We start from the raw sequence: 21,037 nt of genomic DNA, 5'->3' as shown, positions 1-21,037 counted from the left end.
CTCAGTCCCGTTCCCAGAGGCTCTGCTTCTCAGAACCCCCGGAACCGCTGCAAACCTCGGAGGGAAAGCTGCCTTCCAACTGATGCCAGACACTCCCGCTTCTCCCGTTTGGGTCCGAGTCCCCAGCGATTCGCCCGTATCTGGAGCTCAGAGTCTGAGACTCCCCCCTGACCGAAAACGACAACCGCGCTCTCAGCCACCAGCCCGCTTTGCGCGCGCACCTCCGCACCTGAGTTTTTTCCACACTGCGCCTCCTCTGAGCCTCGGTGTGCTGTTATTTTTCCTTCTAGTTGAAGAGTCTCTCCTCAGCCAGCCTTCCTGTGGTTCTGGGTGATGTCCGTTCCGTCTTTTAGTTGTATTTTTGAAGTGGTTGTTTGCGGCAGCAGTCTGCGGTGTTTACCTATGCCGCCATCTTGGTCTCCCTTTCCACATTTCAGCTTCTTAATGTGTTTGTAGTTTTATGGTTTTACAGGACTTTAAGTTTGCACACACACACAAGAATACAGTGTACAATTTTTTAAAGAAGAGAAATTACTTTTATACTACTGTTTTCTGTATTAACATCTTTAAAGATTATTTCAATGTGGGAAAAATATGTGAACAGAAGAAACAAATTATTTGCCTTTTCCACTGGTACTCCTACAAAGTTGTTTTTTTTAAGTGGGGGAGAGAAGAATATGTATTGCATACGGATGAATAAAGAATGACAGCAGAATTCTCATCAGAAACTATGCAAAACAATGGAATGACATCTTTAAAGTACTCAACAACAACAAAAAATACCAACCTGGAATTCTATATCCAGCAAAACATCTTTTAAAAATGAAGACAAAATAAAAAAATGTTTTTTAAACAAAATAAGCTGAGTGAAAAGATCACCAGGAGACCCATAGTACTAGAATACTAAAGGAAGTTCTTCAGATGGAGGGAAATCATATCAGATGGAAATTTAGATCTATACAAAAGAATAAAAATGCCAGAAATGGTGAACATGTGGGCCAGTGTAAAATTTGTGTTTTCTTCATTTTAGTGCCATTAAAGGATAATTGACTGTTTAAAACAAAAATTGTGCTGTATTATATAGTTATACAAGTACAATGTATGACAACAATAGCATAAAATATGGTGTTGGAAGAGTGGAAGTATACTAAGATTCTGTACCTGTACCTGCAGTGGTATGATATTGTTTGAAAGTAGACTGATAAGTTAAAGATATATATTATAGACCTTACAGCAAACTTTAAAAAATAATAGTTATAAGTTAATAGTGGAAACAAAATGGATTCATAAAATATAGCAATTTATTCAAAAGTATACAAGAAAGAGAAAAAGGAACAAAGAACAAATGGAATAGTATACAGGAAACAAAAGTAAGATGGCAGGCTTAAACCCAGTCATACTGATAAGGTACATCATATGGAAATGGCCAAACACCCTATTAAAGGCAGAGGTTGTCAGATTGGATAAAAAGGCAATATCCAACTATATGCTATCCATCAGAAACCTATTTTAAATATAAATACACAGAGAGGCAAAAAGAATAAGATAAAGAATTATCAGGCAATAATTCAAACAAAATTAGAGTGGCTATATTTCTATTAAATGCAGTTTTTAGACAAGAAATATTACTGGGAGTAAAATTCATCAAGAGGACATAACAATTTAAAATTTACATGCATTGATTTACTGTATTGATATTGTACTCTAAAATAATAGAGATGTAAATTACATAAGTCAACAACTGAATTGAAAAGTGAAATAGATAATCCATAATTACAGATGGAGATTTCCTACTTCTCTCCCAATGGTAGAACAAATAGACAAAAAGAATAGAAAATTATTAAGAATACAGAAGCCTCAAACAACAGTGTCAACCAATTTGACTTGATATTTATATACTATTCTCAGCAACAGCAGAATATACATACTATTCAAGTGAACATGGAAGATTCACCAAGACAGTATTCCAGGCCATAAAACAAGTATCAATAAATGTAAAAGGACTGAAATCATACAAATCATAATCTCTCACCACAACAGAATTAATTTCTAAATCAATAAAAGATATCTGAAAGATTTCCCACATATTTAGAAATTAAGCAACTTACTGCTGAATAACTCATGAATTAAAGAAATTGCAAGGGACATTAAAAAATACATCATATCAAGATTCATGGAATATGGCTACAGTAATATATATGGTGAAATCTTTACCATTAAAATGCTTATTTTAAGAGAAGAAAGAAAAGGTCTTCAATCAAAGAGCTAAGCTTTACCTTAAGAATAAAAAACAAGAAGACCCAATTAAACCAAGCAGCAGAAGGATGGAAATGCTAAAGAGCAGCGATCAATGAAATAGAAACAATAGAGAAAATCTGGTTCTCTTTTACTAGAGCTTTAAGAGGGTTTTTAAAGCTACATAGTTTCATAATTTCTTGTGCATCTTAGTCAAACCTTTTTCCTGATATATAATAGGAATACTTTCATTCATAACGTAATATGTTAAAAGAGTACACTTCTTTAGAGGACAGATTTAAAACCAAGTCAAAGAGAAATTGAAACCTGGTTGTGTGGAAATGTCAATATTAGTACCTACTTGGCTTTAAGGAATCATGGGTCAGAGATCACGTGGACTGGCCTGAGGCTGTTGTCTCTCAGTGTTCAGTTTAGTATGTGAAACGTGGGTACAGACTGCCACTGAGCTGTGGATTGTACCCTGGTTCTTACTGCATAACCAAGTGAATTCATTTATTTTCTTTTTCTATTACACCTCCATACTATAACTTTAGGAGATTGGCATTTGGAAGTATTGATTTACTGTATTGATATTGTACTACTCATATTTGAATGCAAATTTATTCATCCAACTAATAAAACTAAACTTTCAATGTAGAAGTGTTTATGTTATGGCATTTGACATTTTAAAACTTTAACCATGATTCACTTTAGAGGTAAAGTTCTCATTAGAGCTCCTTTAACAACAACAAAAAAATTGCTTCTGAGACTTATTTTTTTTAAAATCTAAACATTATGAGTTTTCTAATACTTTAAACACCCATATATTGAAATGCAACTGTTTTTGCATTTGTTTGTTATATTTATGGTTATAGTATTTAATATACAATCTGAACCTTGTAATGTGATCAGAATACATAAAAGGAATGCCTTGAGAACTTCCATTTTTCCACTGCATGATTCTTGGGTTTCAGGCAGATGGCTGTGTGTCAGGGGCCACTCTTGTGTTTATGTTGGCACCAGAACCTAGGTGTTCTAGCACAGCGGTCGCCAGCCAGTGATCCGTGATCACTGGTGGTCCATGAGGTCCCAAAGGTTGGCGACCGCTGTTCTAGCAAGTTCACGTGTCTGCGCCACATTAACCCAGCTGTCATTTTAGAGATAGTTCTCCCTCACAGGAGAGGAATGGGGATAGGGATGGGAGGGGAGAGGCACATCCTTAAGGAAGCCATAAGGAAATTTAAATGTAGAATTACAGTGAATGGATTGTATGCTTGGAATTGATAATCATTTTTTCTGTACATGTTTACTTAAGGTACTGTTAATACACCAATCCTATGTTAAGTACCCCCTCCCCACCTTTTGTTTCAGGGAATCCCTACACAACTTTATATATTTGTTGCTAATGATCATAGCCAATGTTAAGCATTCTCTTCTCATGGTTTAATAGTATAATCAAAATACTTTAACTGAAGTGGCAAAATTAGTACCAAAATTCTAAATTCCAAATCCGTTGGATCAAAATGAAGCCATCTTGGTGAGACTAAAATTGGATACTTAAAAGATACATTCCGATTGCCCTAAAGATACAACGGGAGACAGGGAAAGCGCCTTTCCTGCCCAGCTGTCTGCCTATCTACTTTTCTTCCCTTTTGGTTTTGATCATCTGTTGTCTCGCTTCGTCGCCCAATACCATGCTGCAGAACTGACTCATCAGAGCCTCCGGAATGAAGAGCGGCAGCCGAACTGCATTCCCACCTTCCCAGGCAAAATTCCGTTTCCCCTAATGTTCCTATCACCTCCAACCTGGTTTGATTTGCATTTGCAGCAGGCTTTGCAGGCAGTCTCCTTGGCCGTTTGTGTTCATGCTTATTTCTAGAGGTAGTGTTATGGAAGGGAGAACAAGAGAACGAGAAGGACTGATTTTTCTCTTTCCACAGCATGCATTTCCTTTCCCCTGTTTCTGTTACTGACGTTCAAGCTGGAGATTTGAATGTCAGGAACATGAGGGGAAGCAGAAGCCAGGGTTTTGGTCGGTACAACAGTAGTTCCGGTTGAGAGTGGCTCCAGTGTTTACTAGGGTCAGTGCCCAGGAGGCACACACCCTTGGCCTGTGCCCCAGGGGCCCCTCACTAGTCCACCCGTCTCCCTCCCTGTCTGTCCTTCTCAGCCCACTCCAGCCAGTGCCTTCTCTGTGACAGACTCGGGGTCCACTAATGAAGCTAGTCTTTCATCTCTATTTTTAAGGCGATTAACTTGAAAGGAGTCCTTGGGTGAAAAGCAATCTCAGATGTCATGGTAACAAAGTTGTCTTTCCTCCAGTTGCAAAGAGAAGAGGCTTTAAAACTCTTTGCTGTGCCCTTTGTTCATGAAGGTGTAATTCGTGCCAGGTGCTCTGTCACTGATGCACCAAAACCTTTGGAGGTGGCCTAGGAAAGAGGGCAGGGGCCAACTCACAAGGCTGCCTGGCTCTCAGGACCACCCCTGACCGCACTGATAATGTTTTATGCTGAAGCCGATGGCCTTTTGTATTACCTCACCAAAACACCCTCCCTAAAGAAATCCTTTTTCAATAAATTGATCGAATGATTTGTTTAAATACCTCTAAGGAAGATGTAGTGGTATTTCTAAAGGAAGCCATGTCTCCCACCTTATAAAGCAGTGTATGTTATTAAGGTTGTACAGTAAACAGCAGAAACAGGCAGCTTGTGAGACACAAAGACTAGTGGTTGTCATAGGATAAAGATGCTATTAATACCTCAGTCATCACAAGAATATGCCCGTTAGCCTCAGCTATCAGAAACACAGGCAAGAAGCCAGAAGTTTGTTTTTTTGTGTGTGTGTTTTTAAAAAGATCTCACTTCTATGTGGAATCTAATGAACAAAATAAACTGATGAACAAAATAGAAACAGAGGCATGGATACATGGAACAGACTGACAGCTGTCAGAAGGGAGGGGGTAGGGGGACTGGATGAAAGAAGGTCAGGGGATTAGCCCAGGAACATGTATGCATAAACCACAGACACAGATGACAGTGTGGTGATGGCTGGAGGGAAGGGGGAGAGGGGTTGGATAAGGGGGGGCAAAGGGGTAACGTTTTTTTAAAAGGCCTTCAAGAGGAAGATTTTCCTGATTTACATACAGTGCTAGCAAAGTTCTCATCAGATTTCCTCATTCACACTAAGATTCATTGAATGGGAAAGAGAGAAGGGAACGAGGGAGAGAGAGAAAGAGCTGACAGCCTTGGAGAAGAGACAGGAAAACTAAGACAAACATATGAAAACATACAAATTGGGGACCATTTAGAATAAAAATTCTATTTAAAATGACATATGGAAACTGTTACTTAACGACTGCCTGTTGGTTGTGTCTGTTGTGACGACATCAGTGATTTCATTCCCTCAACGCGGACCAGCTGCAGATCACCAAGGGCTGTCTGTTACATGGTGGGCATTCCAAGCAAGTCTCTCTCTTAGTCACAGGCTTTGGCCGGAGCCCCTGGAGACCACGCCAGACCTCCTTTCTCCCGATGCCACCCTGGTTCTTTCTTAGCATCCTTCCAAGCAGAAAGAATCTCCAAGGTGCAACTTCTGATCTTTTAATTATTATATTTTGAATGCCGGTTACATTCTGATTTCGTCATTTTAAGACAGGTAATCAAAATACAACCATGAGTAGTAAACACAATTGTCGGTGGGCGTCAGTGCCCTCGAGCCTGGTCTGCAGGAACAGCACCTGCTTCCATGGTGCTGGACCGAGCAGGACAGCCCAAGAGCTCTTCTCCGTGTATGATTTGTCCAATCGATCTTTTTCTGAATTGGTAAATATGTGATATAAACATCACTGATTATGTAAGACTACATGCAGAATAAAATATTTAAAGCTCAAGTTTAGCACAATCACCCTTTTAATAAGAAAGTATTTGTCACTTTTTCTTTAATGCACTTGACACTGTTACAGTATGACTTAGTGTCCCTCAGGAAGGAAACTTGCTTCTAAGTTCAGCAGCCTGGCTCTGAATTTCTGGCACATTCCAGTTCCTGTTCCCCACTTTCCCCAACTCATTTGCTTAGTAACTGAACTGATGTGCTAATGCATGGAGACTAGGAACTTCCTTACTTAGCTTTCTGGCCTCCAGGCCCCAGCACTCCTCCACAGCCATCCTCTTTCCTCTTACTCTTTTTTGAACTCAGAGAAGGGGAAAGTGATTTTCCTCTAATTCAAAGCTAATCCCGCTGCCCTAGATCCCATCTCCATTTGACACCTTCAGAAACCTTACTCCATGAGGTAGTTACTTCCTCTTTCCCAGAAATCTTCAACCAGCTATTCCCTTCCCTTCCATTTTCATTCATACACACTTAAGTGGTGACATATATAAAGATTAAGAGGATATTGGCTAGGAATGCATTGTAGGTTTCTCCTTTTAAATACACTGCAGAAATGCTCTACTGACAGCTTCCCTCCCAGACCTGCTCCTCTATTCTTGCTCCTTCTGTTAATGCCATCACCTCTCACCCTCTCCCGGTCACCAGCCTGAAACCGTAATGGTTAGCCCAGGTGCTTCCCATCTCCAAACCCTGTGGGTTCTGCCTCCCAAAAAACTCTTTATCCCTTTCCCTTGATCACCACTGCCTAAGTGCAGATCCATGTCATCTACTCCCTGGACCACTGCCATAGCATCCAATGCAGTCTGTCTTCTTCCAGCCTTTCCTTGACTGTGTTGCTCTCCTTAAAAATCATCAGTGGCCTTGCATTGCTCACTAGGCAGAGTATAGATCTGTAGGCATGGAAAAGGCCCTGTCTGCCTCCCATCTCCTGCCATGCCAGTCATTTCCACCCCTGCCCTCCCTTGGAATTCTCCAAACCTATTGCTTCGCTCATGCTTTGTGCCTTTGATCTCCCAGCCTTTCCTGTGTGCCAACAGGGACACCCCGTGGGCCACCTGGCTGACCCTACTCAAGCCCGTGGGCTGCTTCAAGCCTGAGGAGTGCCCCTCCCCCAGCTTCCCTCACACTTGGTAGGCACTGTCAGTAGAGCATTCTTGCAGTGTATTTAAAGGGAGAAACCTACAACACATTCCTTGAGCCAATATCCTTTGTATCTTTGGATGTGTCATTACTTTAAGTGTTATGAGTAATAAAAATAATTAATGAAGTCTCTGTTTGGATGACCTCTAAGGAAATAAAAAAGAGAAAAAGTCTGCAATATTCAGTTTTTTTTGCTAATGCCATCCAGTCATGGAGCCATAGAGGTCACAAAACAAAATTTAAGAAATACAAATTTTAGATATAAAAATTCAAAAGAGAATTCAGGTAAACCCTATTGTACAAACAGATGTTTTGTAAGCTTCTAGTATTTTGGTGCTAATTTGTAGAACAGTTTCTTGGAGAGCTATGTAAGCAACTTTCCAAAAAAAATTAAAAACAACAATAAAACCATCCCCAAATTGCTCATGATGCCTTTATAAAAACTGTCCAAGAAGGAAGTATGTAAGTAATTTTATAAAGGTTGCTTTCTGAGATAATTGTATGATCATTTAATTAGAGGACACTGGGCCTGCTTGGACAGTTACACCCTTCAGGGGTGTAATACGAAGAAATGTGCCAAGATTTGCAAAATGCCACATTCACTACTTCTTCTGTGAAGGTGAGGAAGAGAATTAGTTCTATCATAACGTCTCAGTGCTATTTGCAACAGCCCTTTATAAAGTAAGTACAGTGATCTACTCTGCTTTGTGCTCCCATTGTAACATTAAGACCTTAATCATGAGTTAATGGGCAGGTACAGAAGTGGGGCTTCCAGTCCCTTCTTATTAACCTTACCAAGTTATGTGAGACTTGACTACCCTGAGATCTGGCAACTGAGAAGCCAGTTTGCATCCCAAAGACTTTCCCTAAAAATAACCTCACAGGTCTATAGCTATTTATATAAGACTAGAGGCCCGAAGCACGAAGATTCGTGCAAGAACAGGCCTTCCTTCCCCTGGCTGCCGGCACCGCCTTCGCTCCGGCCAGAACCACCTTTCCGCCTTTGCTCTGGCCTGGAGCCACCTTTCTGCCTTCCAACGCTGCCCAGAGGCTAGACCCCAAGCAGCTGGGGCGGTGCAGAATGCCTGTGTCGTCACCATGGCAATGAGGCAAGCGTCCCAGCCCCTCGTGCCTGTGTATGCAAATTAACCTGCCATCTTTATTGGGTTGATTTGCATATGCACTCCTGATTGGCTGGTGGGTGTAGCGGAGGGATGGTCAATTTACATGTTTCTATTTTTCAGGGGTCCTCAAACTACGGCCCGTGGGCCACATGCAAATACAAATATTGTATTTGTTCCCGTTTTGTTTTTTTACTTCAAAATAAGATATGTGCAGTGTGCATAGGAATTTGTTCATAGTTTTTTTTTAAACTATAGTCCGGCCCTCCAACCGTCTGAGGGGCAGTGAACTGGCCCCCTGTTTAAAAAGTTTGAGGACCCCTGGTATAGATTCTCTAACCTTTTTTATGAGTCAGAGCTATCTATTTCACTCATTCTCCCCTGAGTGAAGCAGGATTGCATAGTTTATCTAGTTTCATTCACTCAGAGGAACATGGACCAACACAAGGACATCCCAGTCTATCTGAATGTTGATCTTGGACTCTGCTTCAGGAACTCCAGGAAATACTTTCAATTTGCAGACTCTGAGCATCATTAACAATCCAGAAGCAACTGTGTCTGCATTCCTGACACTTTCCCGTCAAAGACATAAAAGGGATTGTGCCTTCTTTCCAAAATCAACACGATGCTTAGTACTCAAGCTCACTTGGCAATAACCACAGTTACGAGCACATACCTGCTTGGAATGAACCCCAGGTTATCCATTGCAGCCATATATGGGTATTTTTCCAGGAGTAGTATCTTGAAATCTGGTATACCATATTTCATTGATTCTAATATGTACTTTAGTGTCATTTTAACACCTCTGAATTGGCATTTATCTTATAATCAGTGGCTTGTCATAATTTAATTGACATGGTTTTTCTAAATGGAATATACAGGGTAGGGCAAAAGTAAATTTACAGTTGTGAGTATGCAAAACAGTTTATTGTATTATTTATTAATTATTGTATTATTTTTCCATACAAACTGTAAACCAACTTTTGCCCTACCTCCATTTACTGTAAGTCTTATGTTCAGTAGCATCTTAAGTTTGAAGAAATGATAATATATATATCTCTCTTAAAAAGCATTGCCTTGGTTTCTAAGACCTATTTGATACATAAATAGAACAGCAGTAAAGATGACCATTTTCGCTGTGAATTTCATTATTTGCAATAGCTGTTTCAGCAGATATTTATGTTGGAATCAAATAGTCACACTCTGATATTCACGCTCTTGTATTACTGTTTTTCTGCAGGAAGAAATCATATATATAAGAAATTATCTCAAGTAAATGTAATTTGATACAGTTCAGTGGCTTCTTTGTTCCCTCTCCCTTTTTAAAAAATAAAAAACACACACACAAAACTTACTTCTTGAGTGTATTTTCAGCCAACATTTGCTCAGAAATATTACCGTGTTACTGATAATCATTTTTTTCTATTCTCTAATGTTTGGGGTTTGGATTCATTACTTTCCTATTTGACCAATACTTTTTCACCTGAGTTAAGGTAGAATGGCTTCTCTTTCCTGTACATACTAGGTGTACCAGTTACTAATGCAGATTTTTTTCAATAAATAGAGTTACACATATGTTGATATATATGTGATTTGATATGTATGCTATTTTGTTGTATTGACAGTAAGTTTCAAAACTTCATATGTCAAATTTGCTGAAGTTGTTAGCATCATAGATACTTTTACGCTTAAAAATGTTGAATTTCGTGGCAAAAAAAGAGCATTTGCAGGAAGTTTTAATTCATTACTTTATTTTGAAGGAAAAGTTATCATATATTTCGGGAAGCTTATGGTGAACATGCTCCATCTCAAGATACTTGTGAACGCTAGTTTAAACGCTTTAAAAGTGATGATTTCAATGTGAAAGACAAAGAATGTCCAGATCAACCGAAAAAGTTTGAAGACCAACAATTACAAGCATTATTGTATGAAGATGCATGTCAAACTCAAAAACAAATTGCAGAAAGATTAAACATTGCTCAGCAAACAATTTCCAATCGTTTACAAGCAATGGGAAAGATTTTAAATGAAGGAAAATGGGTGCCACATCAGCTGAACAAATGACAAATGGAAAATTGAAAAGTTATCAGTAAAATGTTGCTTCAATGGCACGGAAGAAAGTCTTTTTTAAAAAAAAATATATTTTATTGATTGTTTGCAGAGAGGAATGAAGAGGGATAGAGAGTTAGAAACATGTTTTAAAGGAAGGAAAAGGTGCCACATCAACTGAACGAAAGACAAATGGAAAACGGAAAAGTCATCAGTAAAATGTTGCTTCAGTGGCACGAAAGAAAGTCTTTTTTGCATCGAATTGTGCACTGGCGATGAAAGTGGATTTATTTTGAGAATCCCAAATGCACAAAATCATGGGTTGATCCAGGTCAACCATCAACATCGACTGCAAGGCCAAATCGCTTTGGAAAGAAGACAATGCTCTGCTTTTGGTGGGATCAAGAAGGTGTGGAATATTATGCGCTTCTAAAACCAGGTGAAACCATTAATACTGATCACTACCAACAACAAATAATCAATTTGAATCACGCTTTGATCGTGAAATGACCAGAATGTGCCAGAAGACATGGCAAAGTAGTTTTGCTTCGTGATAACGCACCATCACACACTTCAAAACCAGTTAAAGACACGTTAAAAGATCTTGCCTGGGAAGTATTAACCCACCCGCCGTATTCACCAGACCTTGCTCCTTCAGATTACCACTTGTTCTGATAGATGGCACACGCACTTTCTGAACAGCACTTCAAAACGTACGAAGAAGTGGAAAATTGGGTCTCTGAATGGTTTGCCTCAAAACAAGAAAAGTTCTATTGGGACGGTATCCACAAATTACCTGAAAGATGGGGAAATGTGTAGCTAGCGATGGACATTACTTTGAATAAAGTACTTTTGATGTTTCTCTTGAAATTACCGTGTTTTCTTTGATTACAAAATCCGCATTATTAACTGGTAGTAAAAACCTATAGGTGTCTTAGCCCTGGAATCCTTTCTTTTTTGGTTCCTTCCTTAGGGATAAAGAACTCAAATGCAGTGTAACCTTTATGAGCTGGAATGATTACTGAGTAATTCCTGTGCTAAAACAGGGTTCCTGACTAACTGTAGTTCCTAAAATACATTCAGTCTCTTTCTTAAAATAATAAGTATCAAATAATTTTGAACAGAAATTGGCACTTTATGATGATTCAGTTGTGACCAATCACTGAGTATCACCTTCAACATCTGTTGCCCTAACTGTGGTCACAGGGGACAGAAGGTGGATCACCTGGCAAAACCCTTCCCAGGACTCAGACATGCTGTACATGGCTCCCCCCTCCCCCTCCTCCTGCATGCCACAGTGCTCAGAAAACGCCAGCATAACACGCAAATGAGGTTGCTCACTGTGAAGGAAACAGTTGCAAAACTCCAATGTAGAAATTATTTTCAAAAGTAAATTGCAGAATATTGTTGTGATTTACCACCATGTCTAAGACAAAGAGGAAAGAAGTTTTAACTGCTTGTCAGTTCGACTCAACTAAGGCTTTGCGGAATGTGACCATCTCATGCCTCTTTGGTACTAACCTTGGCTCGTATGTGTATCAGCTCTTTACAGGAAACAGCCTCCTCACTCGCGTGTTTGCCTCTGGCCACTTTGTCGCTACTCTTTTTCAGGTCCACACGTTCCGAGGGCCACACTGGTGTGAGTACTGTGCCAACTTCATGTGGGGTCTCATTGCTCAGGGAGTGAAATGTGCAGGTAAGAGCTCTTTCCTCTCACTGTATTGAGTAAGGAGTTAGGAGGAGGGCGTTGAAGGAGATTTGCTGTTATGCACAATGGGCTAGATCAGTGATGGCGAACCTTTTGAGCTCGGCGTGTCAGCATTTTGAAAAACCCTAACTTAACTCTGGTGCCCTGTCACATATAGAAATTTTTTGATATTTGCAACCATAGTAAAACAAAGACTTATATTTTTGATATTTAGTTTATATATTTAAATGCCATTTAACAAAGAAAAATCAACCAAAAAAATGAGTTTGCGTGTCACCTCTGACACGCGTGTCATAGGTTTGCCATCACTGGGCTAGATCCTGGTTTGCCCTTAACACACATGCAGTAGTCTGGATTTTCAGGCAGCCACTTAGGAAATTGATATTTTATCTGCCCTTAACTTGTACTTAATGAACAACAGACTAGGGATCTGGTATTAGTCCTTTAAAAAGAGAGAAGTCAGCTTGTTCAAAAAGTCTGATAAAAGGCGATATAAGTAAGGCAGTTATATTTAACTATTGTCTTTGATGTTGCAGGAACTAAATTTATAAAAATGATTTTTTTAAAAACAGTACACAGGGATCTATGATTGTTGCCTTGGAAACGGAATTTTAAAGATAAGTTAAGCTGGATTGTCCTTACTAAATTTTTGTGAAATCGAGTTGAAGCTTTAGAAATCTGAATTTGTCTTGGAAGAGGGTTACTAAATTCTGAAAAACCACTTAGTCACTAGTATTTTGTGATATTTTAAAATGTTGAATATGCCAAATCTTTTTATAAAGCATAACCACAGTATTTTTAGATTTAAATTTAGAAACTTTTAAGATTTGCACATAAAGAAATAACCATGCTTTATGAAATAAGTGGTTATTCACATCATGTGAAATTCATTTGTATATAACAACTATACAGAGTATTGGTCATTTATTCAAACTGCTCTAAATTCTGGCATAAGCTTAAAGATAACCACTTAAATTTTAAATACATAGTATTTGGTCATATAAGTTTCTGCTATTTAAATTGTAAAACTGAAAACTGCCTTCTTACATGTCGTTTAGCATGAAGATTAACATTAGAAATGTATACTAAGACTAAAGTAGTTCAAAATTATAGCTATAATAATCTTGTCAAATCTATCACTGTAAAAACCCACATTTCTTTTGTGGCCTGATTTTTAATGGAATCTTTTATGTTATGTGCAGAAACTTCTAGGGTATGATTTTTCTTATTTCTAAATTGCATTTTCATTGAATAACAGGTGCAATATGCATTGCATGTGAATGTCCCAAATCACCCTCCTTTTAGTTATTATCACTAAGGCATGAGAAAGTCCCAGGCATCCATCACTAGCCAAATGCTTACAGGACCCGCCACAAGGAGGGAGAAGAAGGCCCACATGTTGACTTTGACCTGTGCAGAGGTGTCCACTAAGGAGAGGCTCAGCTCAATCCAGTCTAACTCCTCCCTCGTGCAAGAGGGTGACAGCCCCAATGCAGGTCTCTGCCCAGAGAGTAAATAAAAATAATTATCATCCTGCCAGTGGTTACCCACAGTCAGGACGAGGAAATACCATTGGGAAGGCTGTTTCTGAGCCTTGGAACTGGAGAGGAACACAGTGGAACAGAAAGTGTTGATGAAGTGGCGGTGGTAAGAACATCGGCACTGGTGTGGTTTTTCAGAGGCAAATGGAATATTCTTTCCACCTGCTCAAGGAACGATGGTCTCCATAAGCCTGGATTGCCTTTATGACACAGCCTTGACCAGCTGAGACTCTGCAACAGTTTCCTAAACACTATGACTGTCACTAACTTCATAAGCTCTTTTACTAGCGTGTGCATCCTTTACGTTTTGAAAGGGTGAAGGCCATTGCATGAGAATTCTGAGTCAGCTATTAGAAGAGAATAGGTACAACACATGAATAATCCTCAGCAATAGGCTACATTCCCAAATCATGTTTGAAAGAAATGTTTGGAACACTTAGGATAGTAATAATATGAAAAAAGGAGAAAGAAAATGAGCCACTCCATCCCACAGCCACCTGCATTAATAGCCCTCACCTCTTGTTATGAGTCAAGGGGCAGGAATTGAAAGAAAAGCCTTGAGGAGATTTTTCATTTTATGTTACATCTTGTGCTTAAAAGCGTTAGTCTATGTGATTTGGACCATATTGATGTGTAATATACGAACAAGTCAGCTTGTTTTTTAAAATGGGGATGGTTGGGATTTCAATTAGTTCTGATTTCCATGACAACTAATTACATTTGGATTGATAGTGGGATTCTTAGATATAAAGTGGCTCATCCTGACCTTTGAGCCATCACTTTATTTGAAACAGAATGCACAGAATTAAGAATTTAAAGAGCCGGAGAGAAGTAACTGGTAGGCTGAACAGTGGCTCCCCAAAGATTTCTACTTCCTAATCCTCAGAACCTGTGAATATGTGACCTTTTGTGGCAAAAGGGACTCTGATGAAGTTAAGGATTTTGAGATGGTAGAGTGTCAGGATTGTCAGGTGGGCCCAGTGTAACCATTATACGAGGGAGGCAGACGAGGCAGAGAAAGATGTAAGGACAGAAGCAGAGATCAGAGGGAGATGAGCCACGCTCTGGTTTGGCTGGAGGAAGGGGGCCGGAGCCAAGGAATGCAGGCCTGGAGAAGCTGGAAAAGGCAAAGGAAAGAAACAGACTCCCCGAGAGCTTCCAGAAGGAGCACGGGCCCGCCAGCACCTTGCTTCCAGCCCAGGTGTTGTAACCTCCAGAACTGTCAGAGGAGAAACGCATGCTAACCCACCAAGTGTGTGGTGATTTGTTGCAGCAGCAATAGGAAACGAATGCACTATCTACCGAACATTAAAGATTCCACTTCCAAAGAAAAACGGCAGCTTACTGCCTGTCGGAAAAGAGATGTATTTATTGCTTTTGATCCCTAAGACAGCCTGCTTCGTTCTGATTTCTTTTTTTAAACTCCACCAAGGTATACTTGTCAGGAATTTTTTTAAATAGGTTTTTATTGATTTCAGAGAGAGATAGAGAGAGAGAGAGAGAAAGAGAAAGGAAGAAACATCAATGATGAGAGAGAATCATTGATTGGCTGCCTCCTGCACACCCCACCCTGGAGATGGAGCCTGCAACCCAGGCATGTGTCCTGACTGGGACTCAAACCGTGACCTCCTGGTTCATAGGTTGACACAACCACTGAGCCATGCTGGCCAGGCAAGGACTTTTTTAAAGGAGTGTTGGCCAAAAGCAGTGATTTTGTATCTCACCAGCACCCTCTTTTTTTTTCTTTTTTTTTTAAACAACATCATATAAAATGTTGGGTGGTGGTGCAATCAACAGACTGAAAAAGTTGCTGTAGGAATCAGACTGAATCCAGCTAATCGCAGGCTGGCTGCTACGCACTGCACTGCACAGCCGACGAGGACAAGTGAGAACACCAGTCATGACAGACCCCTCAGCACAAGGTTCCATAGTAGGAACCTCTACCAGCGTCTCCCTTCCCTTCTTTACAGGGAGCAAAGTGATGTTACAGGAGAGTATCAGCTGCAGCTTGGCAGTGGTGCTCCTCCCACTAAAATACTTAGTTAGGATTGAAGTAGGTGGTCTTTAAAAGTAAAGTTCAAAGGATTGTCATTGCTCAGATAGAATAGTTTCCCAAAGCACTTTTCCCTTCTTTATGAAATGTAAGCTTATAGGTTAAAGTGTCTATTATTCTATATAATAAAAGCCTCATATGCAAATCGACCGAATGGTGGAACGACTGGTCTCTATGATGCACATTGACCACCAGGGGCCAGATGCTTAACGCAGGAACTGCCCACAGGCCCCAAGCCAGCTAAGGCGGGTGCCAGCGGGGGCCCTCCGATCGCCCTGCAGATAGGCCCTGATCGCTGGCCAGGCCTAGGGACCCTACCCGTTCACGAATTTCGTGCACCAGGCCTCTAGTTATTATATACTCATTGAGATAGCCAAACATCCCTGCCACCAAAAAGACTTCCACCAGCATTCCTGACTTGCTTTCATTTTAGCCTTACCAGAATATGCTAAGAAATTAGCCAGATAATTTTGTTCTATCTCAGACATAACAACTTAGTATTGGTTATTTATTAAAGTGACTATATTCTTTCAGGGTGTTATCATTACTGCCAGCCCCCCAAGGGAAATGGCAGCAGTTTTTTTCCTAATAATTAAATGTATTTATTGCTTCAAATATACAAGCATTTAACTTCTAGGCTGAAGAAAGGAAGTGGAAGTAATGTTGTTTATTTTAATTACTATTCTGATTGACTATACCTAAAAAAATTATGTTTGTCCTTGTAAGCCAGCAAGAAATTCGTTGGACTTGCTTAAAACTTTTATGTAGCCCCTTTTAATCAAAGGTAGTATTTTCACAGATATCCCAAAGAACAAGGTATTTGCCTTAATTTTGCTTATATGACTTCTAATGTAAATTAGAAATAGGTTACCCCCACTTCTCCTACATGCAAGGCGGATGGGGGAAGACAACTAAGAAATGTTTAAAAATAGAGCTTTTTACTTGCAGTTATTTAAAATATGAACACTCATGTAAAAGAATGAATAATTATCTTTACTTTCAAAACACATTAACATTACCCCTTAATGCTATCCTTAGAATATAAATAATAGCAGCTATTTATTTCAAAAAGTATATTTCTGTGCTTTCTAGATAAAGGATACATTACATTTTTAGGGAAATCAAGCCCAAGAAAATTGGAGTAGCCTAAAGTTAGCAGTCTAAGTAATACCAATAGTTTATTAATAAAGGACAGAATAAAATGTGATTTGAATTTTTTATTCTTCCTTTCATATGTTTATTCTATGCTTATTAACTTGAGTAATTGGGAGGGGAAATGTGGTTTAATTGTAATATAAAAATAACCCACCAAACCAAGAGATGCGGCAAGTGAAATGATCTTTATGGACTTTTTTTTTTTCATTTATAGTGTAGATCTTCCCTGGGAGAAATAGAACTATATAAGAGTTATATGACTTTAATAAATAAGTATGAAAACCAAATAAAGCCTTAATGGCAAACTGAAAATTGATATACTGCTGGTCCTTGAAGCAGCAATTTGCAGAGCAAGCTCATAGCTAGTATATGGCACTGTGAACTTCAGGGTATAAAGATGCTTTACTTTAATGACTTTACCCTATCCTTTCATCTTCTGAAGGACTTCTTATCCAATCCTGCCAAAAATGTGGCCTTTGGCATTTATTTATAAAATTTAGCACAATATATTGTTCCATGGTTTAATTTTAGTCAAGTGGAAGAAAGAATATGAGTTTAAAAACACTTTCCTCACCCTAGCTGGTTTGGCTCAGTGGATAAAGCATCAGCCTGCAGACTGAAGGGTCCCAGGTTCCATTCCAGGCAAGGGCATATGTGTGGTTGCGGACCCGGTCCCCAGGGGGGGGGGGGGTGCAGGAGGCAGCCAATCAGTGATTCTCTCTCATCATTGATGTTTCTCTCTCTCTCTCCCTCTCCCTTCCTCTCTGAATAAAAATATACTTGTAAAAAAAAACAAAACAAAACAAAAAAAAACACACACACACACTTTCCTCTCCCCTAAGTCTAAGCTTAGTCATCAGTTTATCCAGTTTTCACCCAGGCACAAATTATAGTGCCATTAGCGAAAAATTATGTGGGCACTAGAAAAGCCCACAACCCATAAATGCCAACAAGCACTGACAAAGAGTGATACCAAGAAAAGCTTGCTCTTCCTGGCCAAAACCCTGCGAAAAGGGCAGCCCGTCCGGACAGAAATCTTAGGACTCTGCTGATGTTTAAAATGGAAGATAACTTCAAACTTTCAAAGGGAAAACTATCAGACCATTAATGCCACAGGCTGGGAGTCAGGAAGCCAGTGTTGAAATCTCAGTTCTACGGCTTGGTGGCTGAGTAACTTTCATTGTCTTTCTTAAATGACATTGGGTTAGGTTGTTACATACAGCCCTTTCCTGCTGGATCTGTGGCTTCTGTGTACACACTTAAACAGTATGCGGCACATCGACATAATTATTAGATTAGGAAGCTTTGCTGACTTTTATACCTTGAAAATACTATGTAAGAGTTTTTCCATTTCTGGACAAGATGAATAAGTAAGTTTCATTTTGTTCCTCACAATAATAATAACAAAATTCCCTGAACAAGATATATACGTCAACTATCAGAAGACTCTGAGGGTTGAGAAAAGAAGGAAGACTGACTGGGGACCTCAGGACTCAAGGAACCCGGCAGTGAGTCGCCTCCTGGTGTTTGGGGTTTCGTTTTGGTTTTTAACCTCCTATGTATTCCAGCCTGGGCACCAGAGAAACTCCTAACCCATAATTGCCAACAGACACCAAGAAGTAATCCCAAGGAAAGCCTGCTCATCCTAGCCAAAGCCCTGGGAAAAGCATAGTTCAGTGGGACAGAAATCGTTTAGCCACACCTACCATTCTCCACGTGAACACCATGAAAAAGCCACATTGCTACCCCTCCCCACTGGATGTGCAGCAGCAGTCTGCGTAGAACCCTGTTTTCTACCCCACCCTGCAATCACAAGGGTGCGTTTCTTTCCTGTGTGTCTGTGAGTGGAGCCCTGCCTTCCATCACTATATTGCAGGAAGAAAGTGGTACCCCTCCTTGATCGAGCTTGTGGGTGGGCCCTGGCTTACATCCCCACCCACTTCTACAGTAGAAGCAGTACCCTCTTAGCCCAAGTCTGTGGGCAGAGCCCTGCCTTCATGCCTCACCTGCTTTAGTGAGATGACTGAGAACGTAATCAAAACTCTGTCCACTGTGCCCACCCTGCAGTAAGTAGGAGGTGGTGGCCCTCCCTCTTCCCCAGAATGTGGGGTAGAGTCCTGCCATTTGGGTGGCATATAAGTGAGTAGGCAAAATGGCACTGCAAAAGCATTGCAAAGGCTTTGTAACCTAGGTTGACGTTGGAACCATGGCCTCCAAAAGTAAGCCAGGATGTAGGCCAGAATGGACATTCTAAATCTAAACAGTTTACCTGCCTGCTAATCTTGAAGATTTCAATAGGAACCAGCGTCTTGTAACACTCAAAAAATCCAGAATATAGTTCAAAATTATACTTTATACCACAAGGAAAATCTCAACTCAGATGAAAAAAAAAAAAAGACAGTTAACAGACACCGATTTTGAGACGGCATAGATGTTGGAATTGTCAGATAAGGAAAGCAGCTATGACAAAAATTCTCCAACAAGCAATTAAAAACACCCTTGAAATAAATAAAAAATAGAAAATACCATAAAGTTATAAAAAATAACTAAATGGAAATTTTAGAACTGAAAAATCATTAAACTCACGGATGGGCTCAGTAGCAGAGGGGATGACAGAGGAAAGAATCAATGAACTTGTAAATCAATAGAAATTATCCAATTCAAACGAGAGAAAATAGATTTTACAAAGTGAACTGCGACATATGGGACAATAACAGAAGATTTAACTTGTGTGTTGGAGTCCCAGAAGAGGACAAAGAGAGGCAGAAAAAATATTTGAAAATTAGTGGCTGAAAACTCCCCAAATTTGATAAGAGCAGCTAGAGAAAAATGATGTACTTACTTGGAGATACTTTTATGTAAATGAAAAGAACAGTGTAGATGAGGAAGAACTAAAACCCCAAACATCCAAGTCCTTTTCAGGACCTGGTATTCATATCTACAAACAGAAAGGGCCTAGAGTTCAACTTACTTCTGACCATAAGCTGGTTATGACAATGCCGTGTAACAGCCTGAGACACCCCATATGAGCAGCTTCTCCAAATGTTTCAGAAATAGTTACAGTAAATACTTATAATTTACTTACATGTAAGCACTTTATATGTATTAACCTAATAGATAAAAATTGATCTAATAATGAATAAATACTATTATTCCCATTTTATATACCTGCTACACAGAAAAATTAGGTAACTCACTCAAAATTGCACAGCTGATAGATTCTAGATCTAACTCTAAGTTTCAGAAGTTATACAAAATATTTAAATGTTCAGGGGAAACAAGGTCTTTTAAACAGACATTTTGCCATTGATTTGCCTTATATTGAATCAGAACTCTTATCCATAGATATAAAGAGGAATTTGGAGTTTCAATCATGTATTCATTTGGACATTATTTAACTATACAGAATGGTGTTGCATCATTTCTTCAGATAGTACAGATTGAGCTCTTTGCTCTAGAAGCCTTTACGTATTCAAAGAAGAAGCTGTTCTTTAGCAATGTTCATGTCTGGGCACTGTTACCACTGGCCGTGCTGTCTCCAGTGCTGCCCACTTACACACATGTGCACACTCACCTGTCTTTGCACATAGAAGTGCTCAGTAATATGAATTCCTCCCATAGTCACCACAGACCTCAGGTTATTATTTGTCGGCAGTAACTATATATTTAATGAAAGAAAATTCCATTATAAGTTTTGGCTAATTTTCCTTGTCTGTTCATGGTTACTACTGTATATAACTAGATTGCAGCATTACTAAAAGTCATATTAATCATCTGATCACCAGCATTTGTCAAACATTTTATAATATGCAAAGCACCTGAATGCATTGGTTTATTAATTCTCATAACAATTTCATGAGGTCAATGTTATGCTCCCCTCTCTGCCAGAACAGCAAGCAAAACTAAAGCGTGTTCAAGGACCATAGACAGTTGTCACGGCATTGAATGAATATCAGTGTTTTTATTAAGACCTGGTTATAAACAATATATACCCCACATTGTTCAGATTTACATAATGTCAGCATCAGGTTTTTATTAACTTAAAAACAAATGGGTTATGTTTTGAAAACATAAAAATGACTTTTATTTCAAACTAGAGGCCGCTCTCGCAATCTGGGACCCCTCGGGGGATGTCGGACTGCCAATT

The 21,037-nt window shown here is 39.5% G+C and overlaps 1 protein-coding gene across 2 annotated transcripts in view; it reads left to right on the top strand.

The window, feature by feature from the left end:
• Positions 1-21,037, top strand: part of CHN1 (chimerin 1) — a 107,548-nt gene that overhangs the window by 71,003 nt on the left and 15,508 nt on the right. For both annotated transcript variants that reach the window (XM_014546080.1, XM_005857604.2), the window contains one exon: positions 12,045-12,129. In XM_014546080.1, coding sequence (XP_014401566.1) covers positions 12,045-12,129 — 85 coding nt within the window. The remainder of the gene's footprint in view (positions 1-12,044; positions 12,130-21,037) is intronic.

The sequence above is a fragment of the Myotis brandtii genome, unplaced genomic scaffold, assembly GCF_000412655.1.
Source record: "Myotis brandtii unplaced genomic scaffold, ASM41265v1 scaffold112, whole genome shotgun sequence".
In the NCBI taxonomy this organism is placed as follows: Eukaryota; Metazoa; Chordata; class Mammalia; order Chiroptera; family Vespertilionidae; genus Myotis; species Myotis brandtii.
This window is presented reverse-complemented; position numbering and strand designations above follow the sequence as displayed.